This window comes from Oncorhynchus nerka, linkage group LG15 (assembly GCF_034236695.1).
Source record: "Oncorhynchus nerka isolate Pitt River linkage group LG15, Oner_Uvic_2.0, whole genome shotgun sequence".
NCBI lineage: Eukaryota > Metazoa > Chordata > Actinopteri > Salmoniformes > Salmonidae > Oncorhynchus > Oncorhynchus nerka.
In genome coordinates this window covers 63,139,755-63,154,928 of record NC_088410.1, presented here as the reverse complement: position 1 = coordinate 63,154,928, position 15,174 = coordinate 63,139,755, and the positions used below count along the sequence as shown (strand labels likewise).

The 15,174-nt window shown below is 43.9% G+C and overlaps 1 protein-coding gene across 2 annotated transcripts in view; it reads left to right on the top strand.

Annotated features, from left to right (window-relative positions):
* The window catches only part of LOC115143097 (retinoic acid receptor gamma-A-like), a 68,955-nt gene extending 61,568 nt beyond the window's left edge, over positions 1–7,387 (top strand). For both annotated transcript variants that reach the window (XM_029683171.2, XM_029683172.2), the window contains 5 exons: positions 221–384; positions 479–655; positions 1,293–1,497; positions 1,855–2,013; positions 3,209–7,387. In XM_029683171.2, the coding sequence (XP_029539031.1) occupies positions 221–384; positions 479–655; positions 1,293–1,497; positions 1,855–2,013; positions 3,209–3,525 (1,022 nt within the window). In that variant the 3' untranslated portion in view covers positions 3,526–7,387. The remainder of the gene's footprint in view (positions 1–220; positions 385–478; positions 656–1,292; positions 1,498–1,854; positions 2,014–3,208) is intronic.
* Positions 7,388–15,174: the final 7,787 nt, after the last annotated feature.

The window sequence follows — 15,174 nt, the reverse complement described above, 5'->3', positions numbered from 1 at the left end:
AAGAGTGTATTAATAGTTGAAAATGTGTTGTCTCAAAGAGTAGGGTCACGGCCAGCCATTATCAACGGTAACCCTGAAGCAATTAGAGTTAAGTGCCATGTTCAAGGGCACTGTGGCAATTTTTTCACCTTGTCGGCTCGTGGATTCGAACTAGCCACCTTTCGGTTACTGGCCCAACTCTCTAACCGCCAGGGCAACTGCTGCCTTGTCCCCAATGCAGCGGTGCGTAATGACAGGAACAAGAAGAAGAAAGATGTGAAGGAGGAGGTGGTGTTGCCGGAGAGCTATGAGCTCAGTGGAGAACTGGAGGAGCTAGTCAACAAAGTCAGCAAGGCCCACAAAGACACCTTCCCCTCACTCGTCCAGCTGGGCAAATACACTACAGTGAGTCAAGTACACACACACACACACATGCACATGCACACACAGGCACCCATAAATCTCACCCCTCTCTCTCTGTGTCTCTCCTGTGTTCCAGAACTCCAGTGCAGACCACCGTGTGCAGTTGGATCTGGGGCTGTGGGATAAGTTCAGTGAACTTTCCACCAAGTGCATCATCAAAATAGTGGAGTTTGCCAAGCGCCTGCCAGGCTTCACCACCCTCACCATCGCTGACCAGATCACACTTCTCAAATCAGCCTGTCTGGACATACTGGTACCTGAACACCCCCACACCCCCACCTCCACTCTGTCTGTACTCCTCTCTCCCCCACTGCTCTTTACAGTTCACACTCATGTCTCCCTCCACCTTCACTCATCTCTCCCTCCACCTTCACTCATCTCTCCCTCCACCTTCACTCATCTCTCCCTCCACCTTCACTCATCTCTCCCTCCACCTTCACTCATCTCTCCCTCCACCTTCTCTCATCTCTCCCTCCACCTTCACTCATGTCTCCCTCCACCTTCACTCATCTCTCCCTCCACCTTCACTCATCTCTCCCTCCACCTTCACTCATCTCCCCCTCCACCTTCACTCATCTCTCCCTCCACCTTCACTCATCTCTCCCTCCACCTTCACTCATCTCTCCCTCCACCTTCACTCATCTCCCCCTCCACCTTCACCCTTCTCTCCCTGACTACAATCTATTCACTCCTCTCTCTCCCTTACAATGCTCTATCCATACTTTGCTTTCCCTCAACACACTATACACACACATTTCACAATGCACATGTCACTGTCCTCTGTCACTCCCTACACTTTACACTACCTCCTCTTCTTCGTCCTCCCTTTTCATCATCCTTGTTGTCGTTATTCCCCTAACCTCTCTATCTTCTCCTCTCCTCACTCTCAGATGCTGAGGATCTGCACTCGCTACACTCCGGAGCAGGACACAATGACCTTCTCAGACGGGCTGACCCTGAACCGGACCCAGATGCACAACGCAGGCTTCGGCCCGCTCACAGAACTGGTGTTTGCCTTTGCTGGCCAGCTGCTGCCTCTGGAGATGGACGACACAGAGACTGGCCTCCTCAGTGCCATCTGCCTCATCTGTGGAGGTACTGCAGCATTGGCTGTTATTGTTTGTGTTCATGTGTGTGTGTGTGTGTGTGTGTGTGTGTGTGTGTGTGTGTGTGTGTGTGTGTGTGTGTGTGTGTGTGTGTGTGTGTGTGTGTGTGTGTGTGTGTGTGCATGCGCATGTGTGTTTGTCTTAATATACTAAGCACTCTCTCCTCTTCTCTTTTTGTTCCAGTCTTTTCCCCCCTCCCTGACCCTGTCATTGGCTGCCTACTCTTCCTCACCCTCTATCATTGCCCACTCCCCCCCCTGACCCTGTCATTGGCTGCCTACTCTTCCTCACCCTCTATCATTGCCCATCCCCCCTCCTGACCCTGTGTGTTGGCTCTCTCCCTCAGACCGTATGGACTTGGAGGAGCCCCAGAAGGTAGACAAGCTGCAGGAGCCCCTCCTGGAGGCCCTAAAGATCTACGCCCGCCGCAGACGCCCCAACAAGCCACATTTGTTCCCCCGTATGCTGATGAAGGTCACGGATCTCAGGGGCATCAGCACCAAGGGTCAGTACAGATAAGGATGTAGTACATAGTACAGAACAGAGACACGGCACAGCCTAGATCTCTATTCATAACATAGGCTATAGCCTTAACACATCCTGACACATAGATCAATATGCATGTACGGTAGAGCCTCAGACTCCGGCTTTCAATCAGTATTGATAGAGCTGAACCTCGGCAAGACGGAGCTGCTCTTCCTCCCGGGGAAGGACTGCCCGTTCCATGATCTCGCCATCACGGTTGACAACTCCATTGTGTCCTCCTCCCAGAGCGCTAAGAACCTTGGCGTGATCCTGGACAACACCCTGTCGTTCTCAACTAACATCAAGGCGGTGGCCCGTTCCTGTAGGTTCATGCTCTACAACATCCGCAGAGTACGACCCTGTCTCACACAGGAAGCGGCGCAGGTCCTAATCCAGGCACTTGTCATCTCCCGTCTGGATTACTGCAACTCGCTGTTGGCTGGGCTCCCTGCCTGTGCCATTAAACCCCTACAACTCATCCAGAACGCCGCAGCCCGTCTGGTGTTCAACCTTCCCAAGTTCTCTCACGTCACCCCGCTCCTCCGCTCCCTCCACTGGCTTCCAGTTGAAGCTCGCATCCGCTACAAGACCATGGTGCTTGCCTACGGAGCTGTGAGGGGAACGGCACCTCAGTACCTCCAGGCTCTGATCAGGCCCTACACCCAAACAAGGGCACTGCGTTCATCCACCTCTGGCCTGCTCGCCTCCCTACCACTGAGGAAGTACAGTTCCCGCTCAGCCCAGTCAAAACTGTTCGCTGCTCTGGCCCCCCAATGGTGGAACAAACTCCCTCACGACGCCAGGACAGCGGAGTCAATCACCACCTTCCGGAGACACCTGAAACCCCACCTCTTTAAGGAATACCTAGGATAGGATAAAGTAATCCCTCTCACCCCCTCCCCTGAAAAGATTTAGATGCACTACTGTTCCACTGGAGGTCATAAGGTGAATGCACCAATTTGTAAGTCGCTCTGGATAAGAGCGTCTGCTAAATGACTTAAATGTAAATGTAAATGATAGAGACATAGAGCCCCAAATAAATAACAATAAATAACTAACTGATTGTAAGTTGCTCTGGAGGAGTCTGCTAAATGGCTAAAATGTCAATGTGAATGTAAACTCATGTTTATGCATGTCTCTGTCTCTCTCTCTCTCTCTCTCTGTGTGTACTGTAGGTGCAGAGAGGGCCATCACTCTGAAGATGGAGATCCCAGGCCCCATGCCTCCTCTGATCAGGGAGATGCTGGAGAACCCTGAAGCCTTTGAGGACAGCAGCGACTCTGGGGACAGCGCCTCTGCCGCCGCCCCCCCCGCCATCCAGGCCATCAAGAAAGAGAGAGAGGAGGAGAAGAGCCTGGAGGAGGAAGATGAGGAGGACGAATGGGGGGATGAGGATAGGGAGAGAGGGGCGGACAGCGATGGGGAGCCTTGGGGGGAGGCTGCAGTGGCAGCAGGGGGGTCCCAGAAAGGGGCGACTGGGAGAGCCCAGTGAGAGACATAGTGATGCACTCTGACCCACACACATCACCTCCTGCTCCACCACCCTCAGACAGACCAACACTCCCTGTCCTAGCACACCATCATCTCCCTACATGATCAGCCCATCCTGTAACAAGGGTCTTTGCCAAGACGTAGCATTCACCTCTGTTGTGACACTACCCCCCCATACATTTACAAATATACACACATACACATACATACTGTATACCCATAATAATTCCCTCTTTGCTCTAGATAGACAGAGAAGTAAAGGCTGTATATGTGTTGAACCTACTCTGACACTCCCTGGTGAAACGGGCCCTTTCTATAGGAACAAGTGCAACACGTAGTCCGGGAAATAAGAGAAGAGGGAGAAAAACAAGCACTAAATGTCACTGAGTTGGGTCAAGGGTCGCGAGAGATCACTGTGCCAACCATAACACTGACCATTATGTTACTTTACAACGCTGTCGCCAAACAAACAGAAACGCAAGGAGGGGCAGCAGCATCGAGAGGTGGTCTATAGGAAATGCACTCCCCCACTTTCCTTAACGGCTAGGATAAGTGCAAGAGCAATGACGAAACGACATCTGCAACAACCAAACTCTTAATGTGGAAACCATTGCCACACATGCCTTTGAAAATCATTTCCAGTGACAATTGACCTTTTTTCTTCTATTGTATGACTTTCCAAAAGAAAACGTATACATTCATATTTCATCATATTGTATATTCATGTGTATTACTATGCATTTTTCTATTTTATTGTTGTTTTGTATGTTTGGGCTTCAGTCGTGCTCATGTTTGATGAGCCATCTCAAACTAGCGATAGATTCTCAATCTGGCAACCCATCTCGCAAACTGGCAACTCTCTTCTGATCTTTCCATTGTCTGTGCTTGTGACTTCACTCATTGGGACAGAGTTTACTTTAGATCTCTGCAGGGTGAGACAAACAAAAACAACAAGGATTTTTACAAGCAATAGTTCAGAGCAACACATACAGTTCATAAACACACAAACACATTCATCAAACATCCACGTGTGCAGGGTCCATTTTATGTTTTTTTTAATGCCAATGCTTTTGACTCAAAGGGGACTCTAGACTCTAGAGAAGGACCACATCTCACCAGTGGGAATGTTGAAGAAAATCACCACAAGGAAGTGTGGGGTAGCACCGATGGTCCACTACACTCCCTGTTCTTTTCATCTACACGCCATTCAAGCGGGATCTGAATGTGAAAGAGGACTCTCTTTTCGTTGTCATTTCCTTTTGTTCTCAGTGGAATGCCTGGTGGTCTACCAGGGGGGGGGGGGCAGAATCCAGCACATAGCTGAGTATCTGTGATAATGAAAGTGGGTGTCTACTCCCAGCCCCAAGCCAAGGCTCAGGTGGTGTGTTGATAACAGTACAGCACATTGAAAGTAAGCCATAACGAGCAGCGATATGACAAAGAATACATGGAACTGGATTACTGGATCACTAAGCAACACTCATCGGACCAGTTCAGTCTAGGGTCCATTCCATTAATCCAATGGAATAACTCAAGCATGTAGGTCATAATTACACATATCATCGATGTCCATGAAATTTCACCCTCCTAGAGCGATGAATAAGAAATATTGGAATTATATGCAAACCCATGAGAGGGAGATAGCCTTGTATGAGCTGCCTGAATCAGGAAATGACTGTGTGTGTGGTATGTAGATGTGTGTGTGAATGAGGGTGAGAGTGTTTCTCACATTACTTGTATAATGTACATTTTGTGTTTTGTGCTTACTTTACCATAGAGCAGATGAGACAGTATTTTGGAAACTGTCTACATACATAAACTGGGTTTATAGGAGTTTTGGTCCATAGTTCTCTCCAAGAACATGCACAGAACCATATGGTTGATTTTCTTACTACAGTCATATAGAGAATTCTTCATTTGTAAAGTGAATGTATGCCAGGGCTCTCCAGCCCTGTTTCTAGAGCGCTACCCTCCTGTAGGTTTTCACTCCAACCCCAGTTGTAACAATCCTGATTCAGCTCATCAACCAGCTAATTATTAGAATCAGGTGTGCTAGATTAGGGTTGGAGCGAAAACCTACAGGACGGTTGCTCTCCAGGAAGAGTGTTGGAGAGCCCTGATCTATGCAAAGCTGGGATTCTGGCATTCTTTTGATGTCATTTCATTTTTGATATACTGTACTTTACATGTGTAATAAGAAATGTTTCTGATGGATTTGAGATTTAGATAAGTTAGTCCGTTTAGAATGACTACATTTCATTCTCTGAAAGTCCACAATGGAGATATTCCACCCAGTTCTCTATACATGTATCTTCCTGTCCCAAGCATTACTGTACAAGATATTACTTTGATAAAGGAGCGGCATATTAATGCTCATAATAACTCAAACCCCACATCTACAGTATATTCAGATTGCATACCGTGGGCACCTTGCCGTTGGCCTCTTACTATGACAAACAGACACAGCAGTGTGTGGATTTATTCAAACCTGTGGTTGTAAAGCATTAACATGGACCTCAGGCTGAGTAAGACTTCCAGTGTATGGAATGGATTTGGAGTTAATCCCCAGTGTGCATTGAGGCCATTAGTTATTCTGAAAGAGTGATTTACATCTTCACGTCAGCAGCCACTGGCCAAGCCTACGCCTTAGTCAGTACTCAGCCCTCATGGAGTAGAGGGAGAACTTTCCTATACAGTCAGTCACACCCAGATGCATAAACCTCAACCCTTACTGGAGCGCAGTTCACACACTGTAGCTACTGTAGTGGGATATCTGACAGCGCTCGTTCAAAACAAAAGCCATATTAACTGTGTTCTGTGTGTGTGTGGTCTCATAATGCTGCAGAGGACTCTCAGCCTCTGTCTCACAATATTAGTCACATTATAGCAATATATTTGATACCATCGTCATACCTCTAAATGAGATTTTCAATCAGGTTCATTGGACTCCCGGGGAGCTTCTTGGAATAGCAGTAATGAATAAAGGACATTTATTTAAGTGTTTGTTCATTGTTTCCTTTTTATATACAGTAGTCAATGTTTTGTTTGAAGCTAAGCAGATGTAGCAAAAAGCCATTGGTTCTTGTGCATTTAGCGAGCACTTAGCAAGCAACCAATGTAGAAAGAAATCTAGATGTGGGAACCTGTATTTTCTTAGGCCTATTTGAAGAAAATGCGGCATATATTTTGGTGCAAAAGCTTTTCATAGACAGCTGACATTTAGTAGTGATTGTTTGATGGTAACTGAAAATAGATTGGCCAAAGAAAAAACAATTACACCAGTGTTATAATTCATGAAGAATCTCAATTAGGTCATTCATTTGAAATATTTGTGCTATTTTTGGAGTTTGAATATTTGTGGCTCTTCACAGCTTTTATTATTGATAATAAGCGCTTCCTTTTCAATGCTTTAGGATTCTTGGGTATTTTATGAGAAAGAATAGCTTTTCAGAATGTACTATACTTATTTTCATTTGCATTTTGTTCTTATTTGTTGGTGTTACTTTTTATAACCATAACTTTACATTTGAATTGAATTTGTAAAAAAAAACTAAGGATACAACATTTTAATTAAATTCAGGGATTTCAAAATCAAGCCTAAGATTTGTATTTCTGTTTGTGTCAAAAAATGAAATCCCCATTTTTGTTTGTATGCTCTTTTGAGATAAAATGTACTGGTAGTTTGTTTTTCTATTGTTTTTCTACCTGCTGTCCCTTTCTCAAAACAACGCTTTGTGTAGCCTGTCGTTGTTGTTACTATTTTATTTTATTTTATTGTCATTGAGGCAGTTGTCTCTTCTGTACGTCTGGATGTTGTTGCATTTTCAAATAATTTGATTTTATAAAGAAACTTCTCTTTTAAATGTGTGTGTTAATTTCTATTACAATGTCATTTGCTTCAATACAGATGGCATACCTGGTAAAAACACATGGACACAAGGGGGCGATGTAGTCATGCCATAGCAAGGTGAATCTACTGCTACTCTATTGGGAGTGAATGGGGCAACATTGGCATGTTACACATTTGTGTGTAACACACCACCCTTTTATTACTAGGCTACTGAGTCGAGCCAATCTGAGTGGCGCTGTACTGCGCTGGCCTGGTTGCACATCCACAACAGTTGCTGGAACCTTGCTGAAAGAAAATATCTGAACCAGCACTGTACTGTAGGCTACAGGTCAGCGAGATACTGTAGTGTGAAAAGGCTGTTAGGGTATTATCAAACCAAGTAATTTAGTTGAATTGGCCATGCCCAATTGGTAATGCAATTTTTTTTTTTTATTAGCTGAATTTATCAGTGTGTCGCGCCCTGACCTTAGTTATCTTTGTTTTCTTTGTTATTTGGTTAGGTCAGGGTGTGACAAGGGTGGTTTGTGTAGTTTTGTATTGTATAGGGTTTTTTGTATGTTTATGGGGTTTTCTAGTCTTGGTGTTTATGTCTATGGTTGCCTAGATTGGTTCTCAATCAGGCAGCTGTTTATCGTTGTCTCTGATTGGAGACCATATTTAGGTAGCCATATTCCTGAGATAGTTTGTGGGTTGTTATTCTATGTTTAGTTGCCTGTTTGCACTAGTCATATAGCTTCACGGTTCGTTTTGTTCAGTGTTCGTTCTTTTCATTAAAAGAGTTATGTAATGCTTATCATGCTGTGCCTTGGTCTCCTCATTATGACGACCGTGACACAGTGGCTATTTAAACAAATCTGAACCACGGATCAAGGTTACTCCTAGCCCATAGACTACTTTAAAGGTCAAATAAAAAATACAATACCAAATGTGTCCTATAAGGCAGAAGAGACCAGAGTTGTAGGAGCAAAATAAATGGTTTATTACATGGGATCGAACCAGGTGCCCGATCACCTAGACTGCACCAACCACATCGCCTTGACTGCACCAACCACATCACCTTGACTGCACCAACCACATCACCTTGACTGCACCAACCACATTGCATGTGCTAGCGTTGCAAAAACAAAGGTACACACGCGTTATTCAATCATTTCATCCGCACTGCTCATTTCTGTGATGCCAAATGCTAAAATAGAACTTGGTTCATTTGAGACACTGCAAGTCCCAGGTGCATCTGCTACAGTCGAAAGTCAGACACTAATGTGGTTTTCCAACAGCAAGGCTCAGATCAACTTGGCAGTGTTGCCATTGTTTATAAAAAGTGTTCTTTATAGTGTTGAGAAACACTCGTATCCCACACTCACAAACTGAAATCATACACGTGAACATCATACAATCAATTAGTGAGAGAGCCTCAATCACATTTATTTATTCACTGTAGGCTACACATGCATTGAAGTAATTGGTCACATCTTTGGTCACGTTCGCGTTGGTCAAACAAGAACACCCTAATGATTGGTTGACAATAGAGCCTCCCACAAAGTAGATGATGGCTGCAGGATGAAGTTGTTGAAGAGCAACTGCAGAAACTTGCAGTTGATGCAATTTGGTCCATTTTTATCCCAAGAATGCAACACACTTTGAAAGGCGGTGACTATCTTGGACTTCTCACTCAATGTCAACAAAACAAAGGAGATGAACGTGGACTTCAGGAAACAGCAGAGGGAGCACCCCTCTATCCACATCGATGGGAAAGCAGTGGAGAAGGTGGAAAGTTTTAAGTTTCTCGGCGTACACATCACGGACAAACTGAAATGGTCCACCCACACACAACAGCGCCTCTTCAACCTCAGGAGGCTGAAGAAATTTGGCTTGTCACAAACTTCACAATTGAGAGAATCCTGTTTGTGCTGTATCACATCCTGGTACGGCAACTGCACCACCCACAACCGCAGGGCTCTCCAGAGGGTCTGCACAACGCATCACTGGGGGCAAACTACCTGCCCACCAGGACACCTACAGCACCCGATGTCACAGGAAGGCCAAAAAGATCATCAAAAGGACAACAATCACCCGAGCCACTGCCTGTTCACCCCGCTACAATCCAGAAGGCGAGGTCAGTACAGGTGCATCAAAGCTGGGACCGAGAGACTGAAAAACAGCTTCTATCTCAAGGAAACCAGACTCTTAAACAGCCATCACTAGCACAGAGAGGCTTCTGCCTACATACAGACTTGAAATCATGGGCCACTTTAATAAATGGATCACTAGACACTTTAATAAAGTCACTTTAGTAATGTTTATATATCTTGCATTAATCATCTCATATACTGTATTTTAAACCATCTATTGCATCTTGCCTTTGATGCTCTGCCATTGCTCATTCATATACAGTTGAAGATGGAAGTTTACATACACCTTAGCCAAATACATTTAAACTTTTTTCACAATTCCTGTCTTAGGTCAGTTAGGATCACCACTTTATTTTAAGAATGTGACATGTCAGAATAATAGTAGAGAATTATTTATTTCAGCTTTAATTTCTTTCATCACATTCCCAGTGGGTCAGAAGTTTACATACACTCAATTCATATTTGGTAGCATTGCCTTTGAATTGTTTAACTTGGGTAAAACATTTTGGGTAGCCTTCCACAACCTTCCCACAATAAGTTGGGTGAATTTTGGCCCCTTCCCCCTGACAGAGCTGGTGTAACTGAGTCAGGTTTGTAGGCCTCCTTGCTCTTACATGCTTTTCCAGTTCTGCCCACAAATTATCTATGAGATTGAGGTCAGGGATTTGTGATGGCCACTCCAATACCTTGACTTTGTTGTCCTTAAGCCATTTTGCCACAACTTTGGAAGTATGCTTGGGTTCATTGTCCATTTGGAAGACCAATTTGTGACCAAGCTTTAACTTCCTAACTGATGTCTTGCAATGTTGCTTCAATATATCCACATAATTTTTCTGCCTCATGATGCCATCTATTTTGTGAAGTGCACCAGTCCCTCCTGTAGAAAAACACCCCACAACATGATGCTGCCACCCCTGTGCTTCACGGTTGGGATGGTGTTCTTCTGCTTGCAAGCCTCCCCCTTTTCCCACCAAACATAACAATGTTCATTATGGCCAAACAGTTCTTTTTTTGTTTCATCAGACCAGAGGACATTTCTCCAAAAAGTAAGATCTTTGTCCCCATGTGCAGTTGCAAACCGTAGTCTGGCTTTTTTATGGTGGTTTTGGAGCAGTGGCTTCTTCCTTGCTGAGCTGCCTTTCAGGTTATGTCGATATAGGACTCGTTTTACTGTGGTTATAGATACTTTTGTACCTGTTTCCTCCAGCATCTTCACAAGGTCCTTTGCTGTGGTTCTAGGATTGATTTGCACTTTTTGCACCAAAGTATGTTCATCTCTAGGAGACAGAACGTGTCTCCTTCCTGAGCGGTATGACGTCTGCGTAGCCCCATGGTGTTTATACTTGCGTACTACTGTTTGTACAGATGAATGTGGTACCTACAGGCGTTTGGAAATTGCTCCCAAGGAGGAACCAGACTTGTGGAGGTCTACCATTTTTTTTCTGAAGTCTTGGCTGATTTCTTTTCATGTTCCCATTATGTCAAGCAAAGAGGCACTGAGTGAAGGTAGAACTTGAAATACATCCACAGGTACACCTCCAATTGACTCAAATGATGTCAATTAGCCTATCAGAAGCTTCTAAAGCCATGACATAATTTTCTGGAATTTTCCAAGCTGTTTAAAGGCCCCATCAACTTAGTGAATGTAAACTTCTGACCCAATGGAATTGTGATACAGTGAATTATAATTGAAATAATCTGTCTGTAAACAATTGTTGGAAAAATGACTTGTGTCATGCACAAAGTAGATGTCCTAACCGACTTGCCAAAACTATAGTTTTTGTTAGCAAGAAATTTGTGGAGTGGTTGAAAAACAAGTTTTAATGACGCCAACCTAAGTGTATGTAAACTTCCGACTTCAACTGTATTTACATTTAGATACTCTTATTCCATTCCTTTATTTAGATCTGTGTGTATTAAGTAGTTATTAGATATTGTTGCCGTGTCGGAACTAGAAGTACAAGCATTTCGCTACACTCACAATAACATCTGCTAACCATGTGTATTGTTTTTTTGCTTACCATATCTATGTGACCAATACAATTTGATTTGATTTGAAAAGTGATCTGCTCGTATGTGCCCATACCCTATGAAAGTGGTCCCTCGTTTTCCAGGAAGGATAGAATTGTCATTTTTGAACTTTTGTAAGCTTTTGAATGATATTCAACGGGTGAAAATGCAGTGCAAATGGTCTTCAGTGGAAAAACTTTACTGGTAGACTTAAATTCATCCATAAACACAAATATAATTGTATATCTTAAATGACCGCGTTTTCACGAATTTGATGATACGGAATAATCGTGAAGCCAATTCAAAAGGTTAGTGGACATGTAAGTAAATGTATGTAAGTAAATCGGCAGGGACAGTTAATTTCACAGGGTATTAATCACACTAACTAAAATCAAACTAGGTTTCCCTTTGTATCTGTGGATGAATTATTGGAGAAGAAAAACACATGATTTTTGTATGATCCAGGTCAAAATTCTACAAAGAACCAGTTTAAATGAGGACCATATACATGGTCAGGTAAATGTTCATCTCCCAGGAAAAACTGCTAGCAACAGCTATCTAACTGATGTCCATGAATGTTTTGTGTGTTTCCCACCGTCTGTGCCCAAATTAATATAGTTGGTTCACAGTTGGTTTTGGTATTTTAACCTCGCCGGGCTCTATCCAGGGACCCTCTGCACACGCAGGCAACTGACACCCACGAAGCATCGTTACCTATCGCTCCACAAAAGCCGTGGCCCTTGTAGAGCAAGGGGAACCACTACTTCAAGGTCTCAGAGCGAGTGACGTCACCGATTGAAACGCTATTAGCGTGCACTACCGCAAACTAGCTAGCCATTTCACATCGGTTACACTCACCCCGCTTTTGACCTTCTCCTTTTGTGAGGATTGAAAATATGCTTGGCCTATCATGAGGGTGTCTGTGTATGTTAAAAGCAACATTTTGCAACATATGGTGTGACTAGCGGAAAGGCTGTGGCTGGCCTTGGGTGTAGGCAGCTATCATGAATTGTTGGGGGCACATACAGAACTTAGGGTAGGGAACAACTGGTCTTTTGTTAGATAACAGGAGCCAGGTGTGTGATGACTGTATCGAGTGCATGGGCGCATAGATATTCTACACAACTACAACGACTGACCGCTGAAGCGCCTAGGGGGCTGGGACCAGCTCGTGAGCCAACAATCAACGATAGGCTGGGTGAGTTTAAACCACGCCCAGTCTCTACTCTGTGAAGCAGGAACTACTTCTGTCAGAGTATATTATAATATCTTTGTCATGAACAAGTCAGTTCTCTGGTTGCCCTGCGAGGTGGGACAGAGAGCCCGTATATATGAAAATTGCATTTACCACTTATTGCTTAGCTAATAAAAAGTACATAATATACAATTCGGTGACTCAGTGTTATACTTATCCTGATACCAGATTCGATTGACGCAACCCTAACACTTTTCTGCAGCAACCAGTGATCCGGGTCAACAGCATCAATGTAACAGTATAGCTTCCGTCCCTCACCTCGCCCCTACCTGGGCTCAAACCAGGGACCCTCTGCACACAGACAACAGTCACCCACGAACCATCGTTACCCATCGCTCCACAAAAGCCATGGCCCTTGCAGAGCAAGGGGAACCACTACTTCAAGGTCTCAGAGTGAGTGACGTCACAAATTGAAACGCTATTAGTGCACACCACCGCTAACTAGCTAGCCGTTTCACTCACCCCCCTTTTGACCTCCTCCTTTTCCGCAGCAACCAGTGATCCGGGTCACGGCACCAATGTAACAGTATAACTTTAGTCCGTCCCCTCGCCGGGCTCGAACCAGGGATTGAGATGTGGTGACTGGTGCAGGCAGCTGCAGTAAACTGAATTCACTGTCCTGTTTGTGGAACCATTCCTGGACAATTCTAGCCATGGGGCGGCAGGTAGCCTAGTGGATAGAGCGTTGGGTCAGTAACCGAAAGGTTGCTGGATTGTATCCCTGAGCTAACAAGGTAAAACTCTGTCATTCTGCAGTTAACCCACTGTTCCCCAGTAGGTTGTCATTGTAAATAAGAATTTGTTCTTAACTGACTTGCCTAGTTAAATAAAAGTAAAATAAAAAATAATATCTCAGATACCATGAAGGGATGCACCTGATTGGCAATCATCTTCAGAAATCCTGTGGCATTCAAATGTTGCCCCAATGTGTGCCATGAAAACATGCCCCACCAGCCTGCAATGTTGACACGCAGCATGATGGATGCATGTACTCATGTAGTTTTCTCCATACCCTAGTCCTCTCTTTAGCATGAAACAGCAGGAACCGGGATTCATCAGACCAGGCAATGTTTTTCCTATGTTAAAAACATTTCCAATGTTTGGAAAAACAGGCAATGTTTTTCCGTTGCTAAACGTTTTGCAACGGAATCCGACGAATGAATACATCCCATACGCTTCCGCCCATGTGCAATTAACCAAACATGGACAATGACGAATTACATGCCTTTTTAATTCATATTTTAAGTAACTATGAACTAATGTGCATTTGCATATTGAAACTGCAATGAAGTAAGCTGCAGGACGTTGGGGAAGACCCATTTTTCATCCGTCGACTCAAGTTGACAGTAAATGCAGTGGTTGCTCTCTTGTACTCTAGATTTAGACCATTAACTGTTACCTCTTAGTTTGTAATGTCATGTTCTCCATGACCACATCTACAGGGACACTAACCATGTTTCCATCAATATTTTTATGCGAGAATTTTATAAATGCGAACAGATCATTTGTTCGTTCATCATGGTTGAATATTTTTGTGTCTGTAAAATGTAGGCCTATTATGAGAGAAATTGTGGTGGAAACGCCTTATGAGCAAATATTAATGTTATGTCCATTATATCTAAGCAAATTTGGGAGTCACGCGATGATATGGTGTGTGGTCCTCCCATTACGACTCAGGAAACCATACAGTTTATTAGGCTACAGATTAAATAAATGATGAACTTCACAGGGTGGTGAAAGTGCACGGTGATCTGGACGTTCCTTTCGAATAGATATCGAGGGTTTTATTCTGGTGACAAAATGATTAATGCTTGTCTGCCATTTGACAAATACAAATTAATCTCGCTCTTATCCATAATAATGTCATGTAGGCCTACACTACCCTAACCGCACATCCGATCTGCACTGCGAGCTGTTGACTGGAGCACACGTGCCAAAACCAGACTAGACACATTTGCTATTTAACGCAACAGTTTTTGTGACAAAACTAGTCAAATATGCAATTGAAACACATAAAGCGAAAAAAGTACATTTTCTTTACACTTTACACGTCATCACGCAATGACTTTTATCCCCAATAAGTCAAATCCGTTTGGTGGAAACACCACTGGTGGGAAAATGCGCATATTTTTTTATACGGATGTTAAAATATTTGCATGAAATCTGTCGCAAATTGGATGGAAACCTAGCTACTGACAGTCATGTATAACATAACCGGCCCACCTGATTTGGTTAGATTGGGGGATAGGCCCTACTGTTTTTTTCGAAAATGCTCACTCTGATCTTGAAAGTTGGCATAATGAATCTTTGCATGCATTACACACATACACAAGCCTCCCTTCAATGATGGATGTGTTTTCAGCATGGTCATTTTTAGTAATAGGGAGAGAGAAAATGTAATAA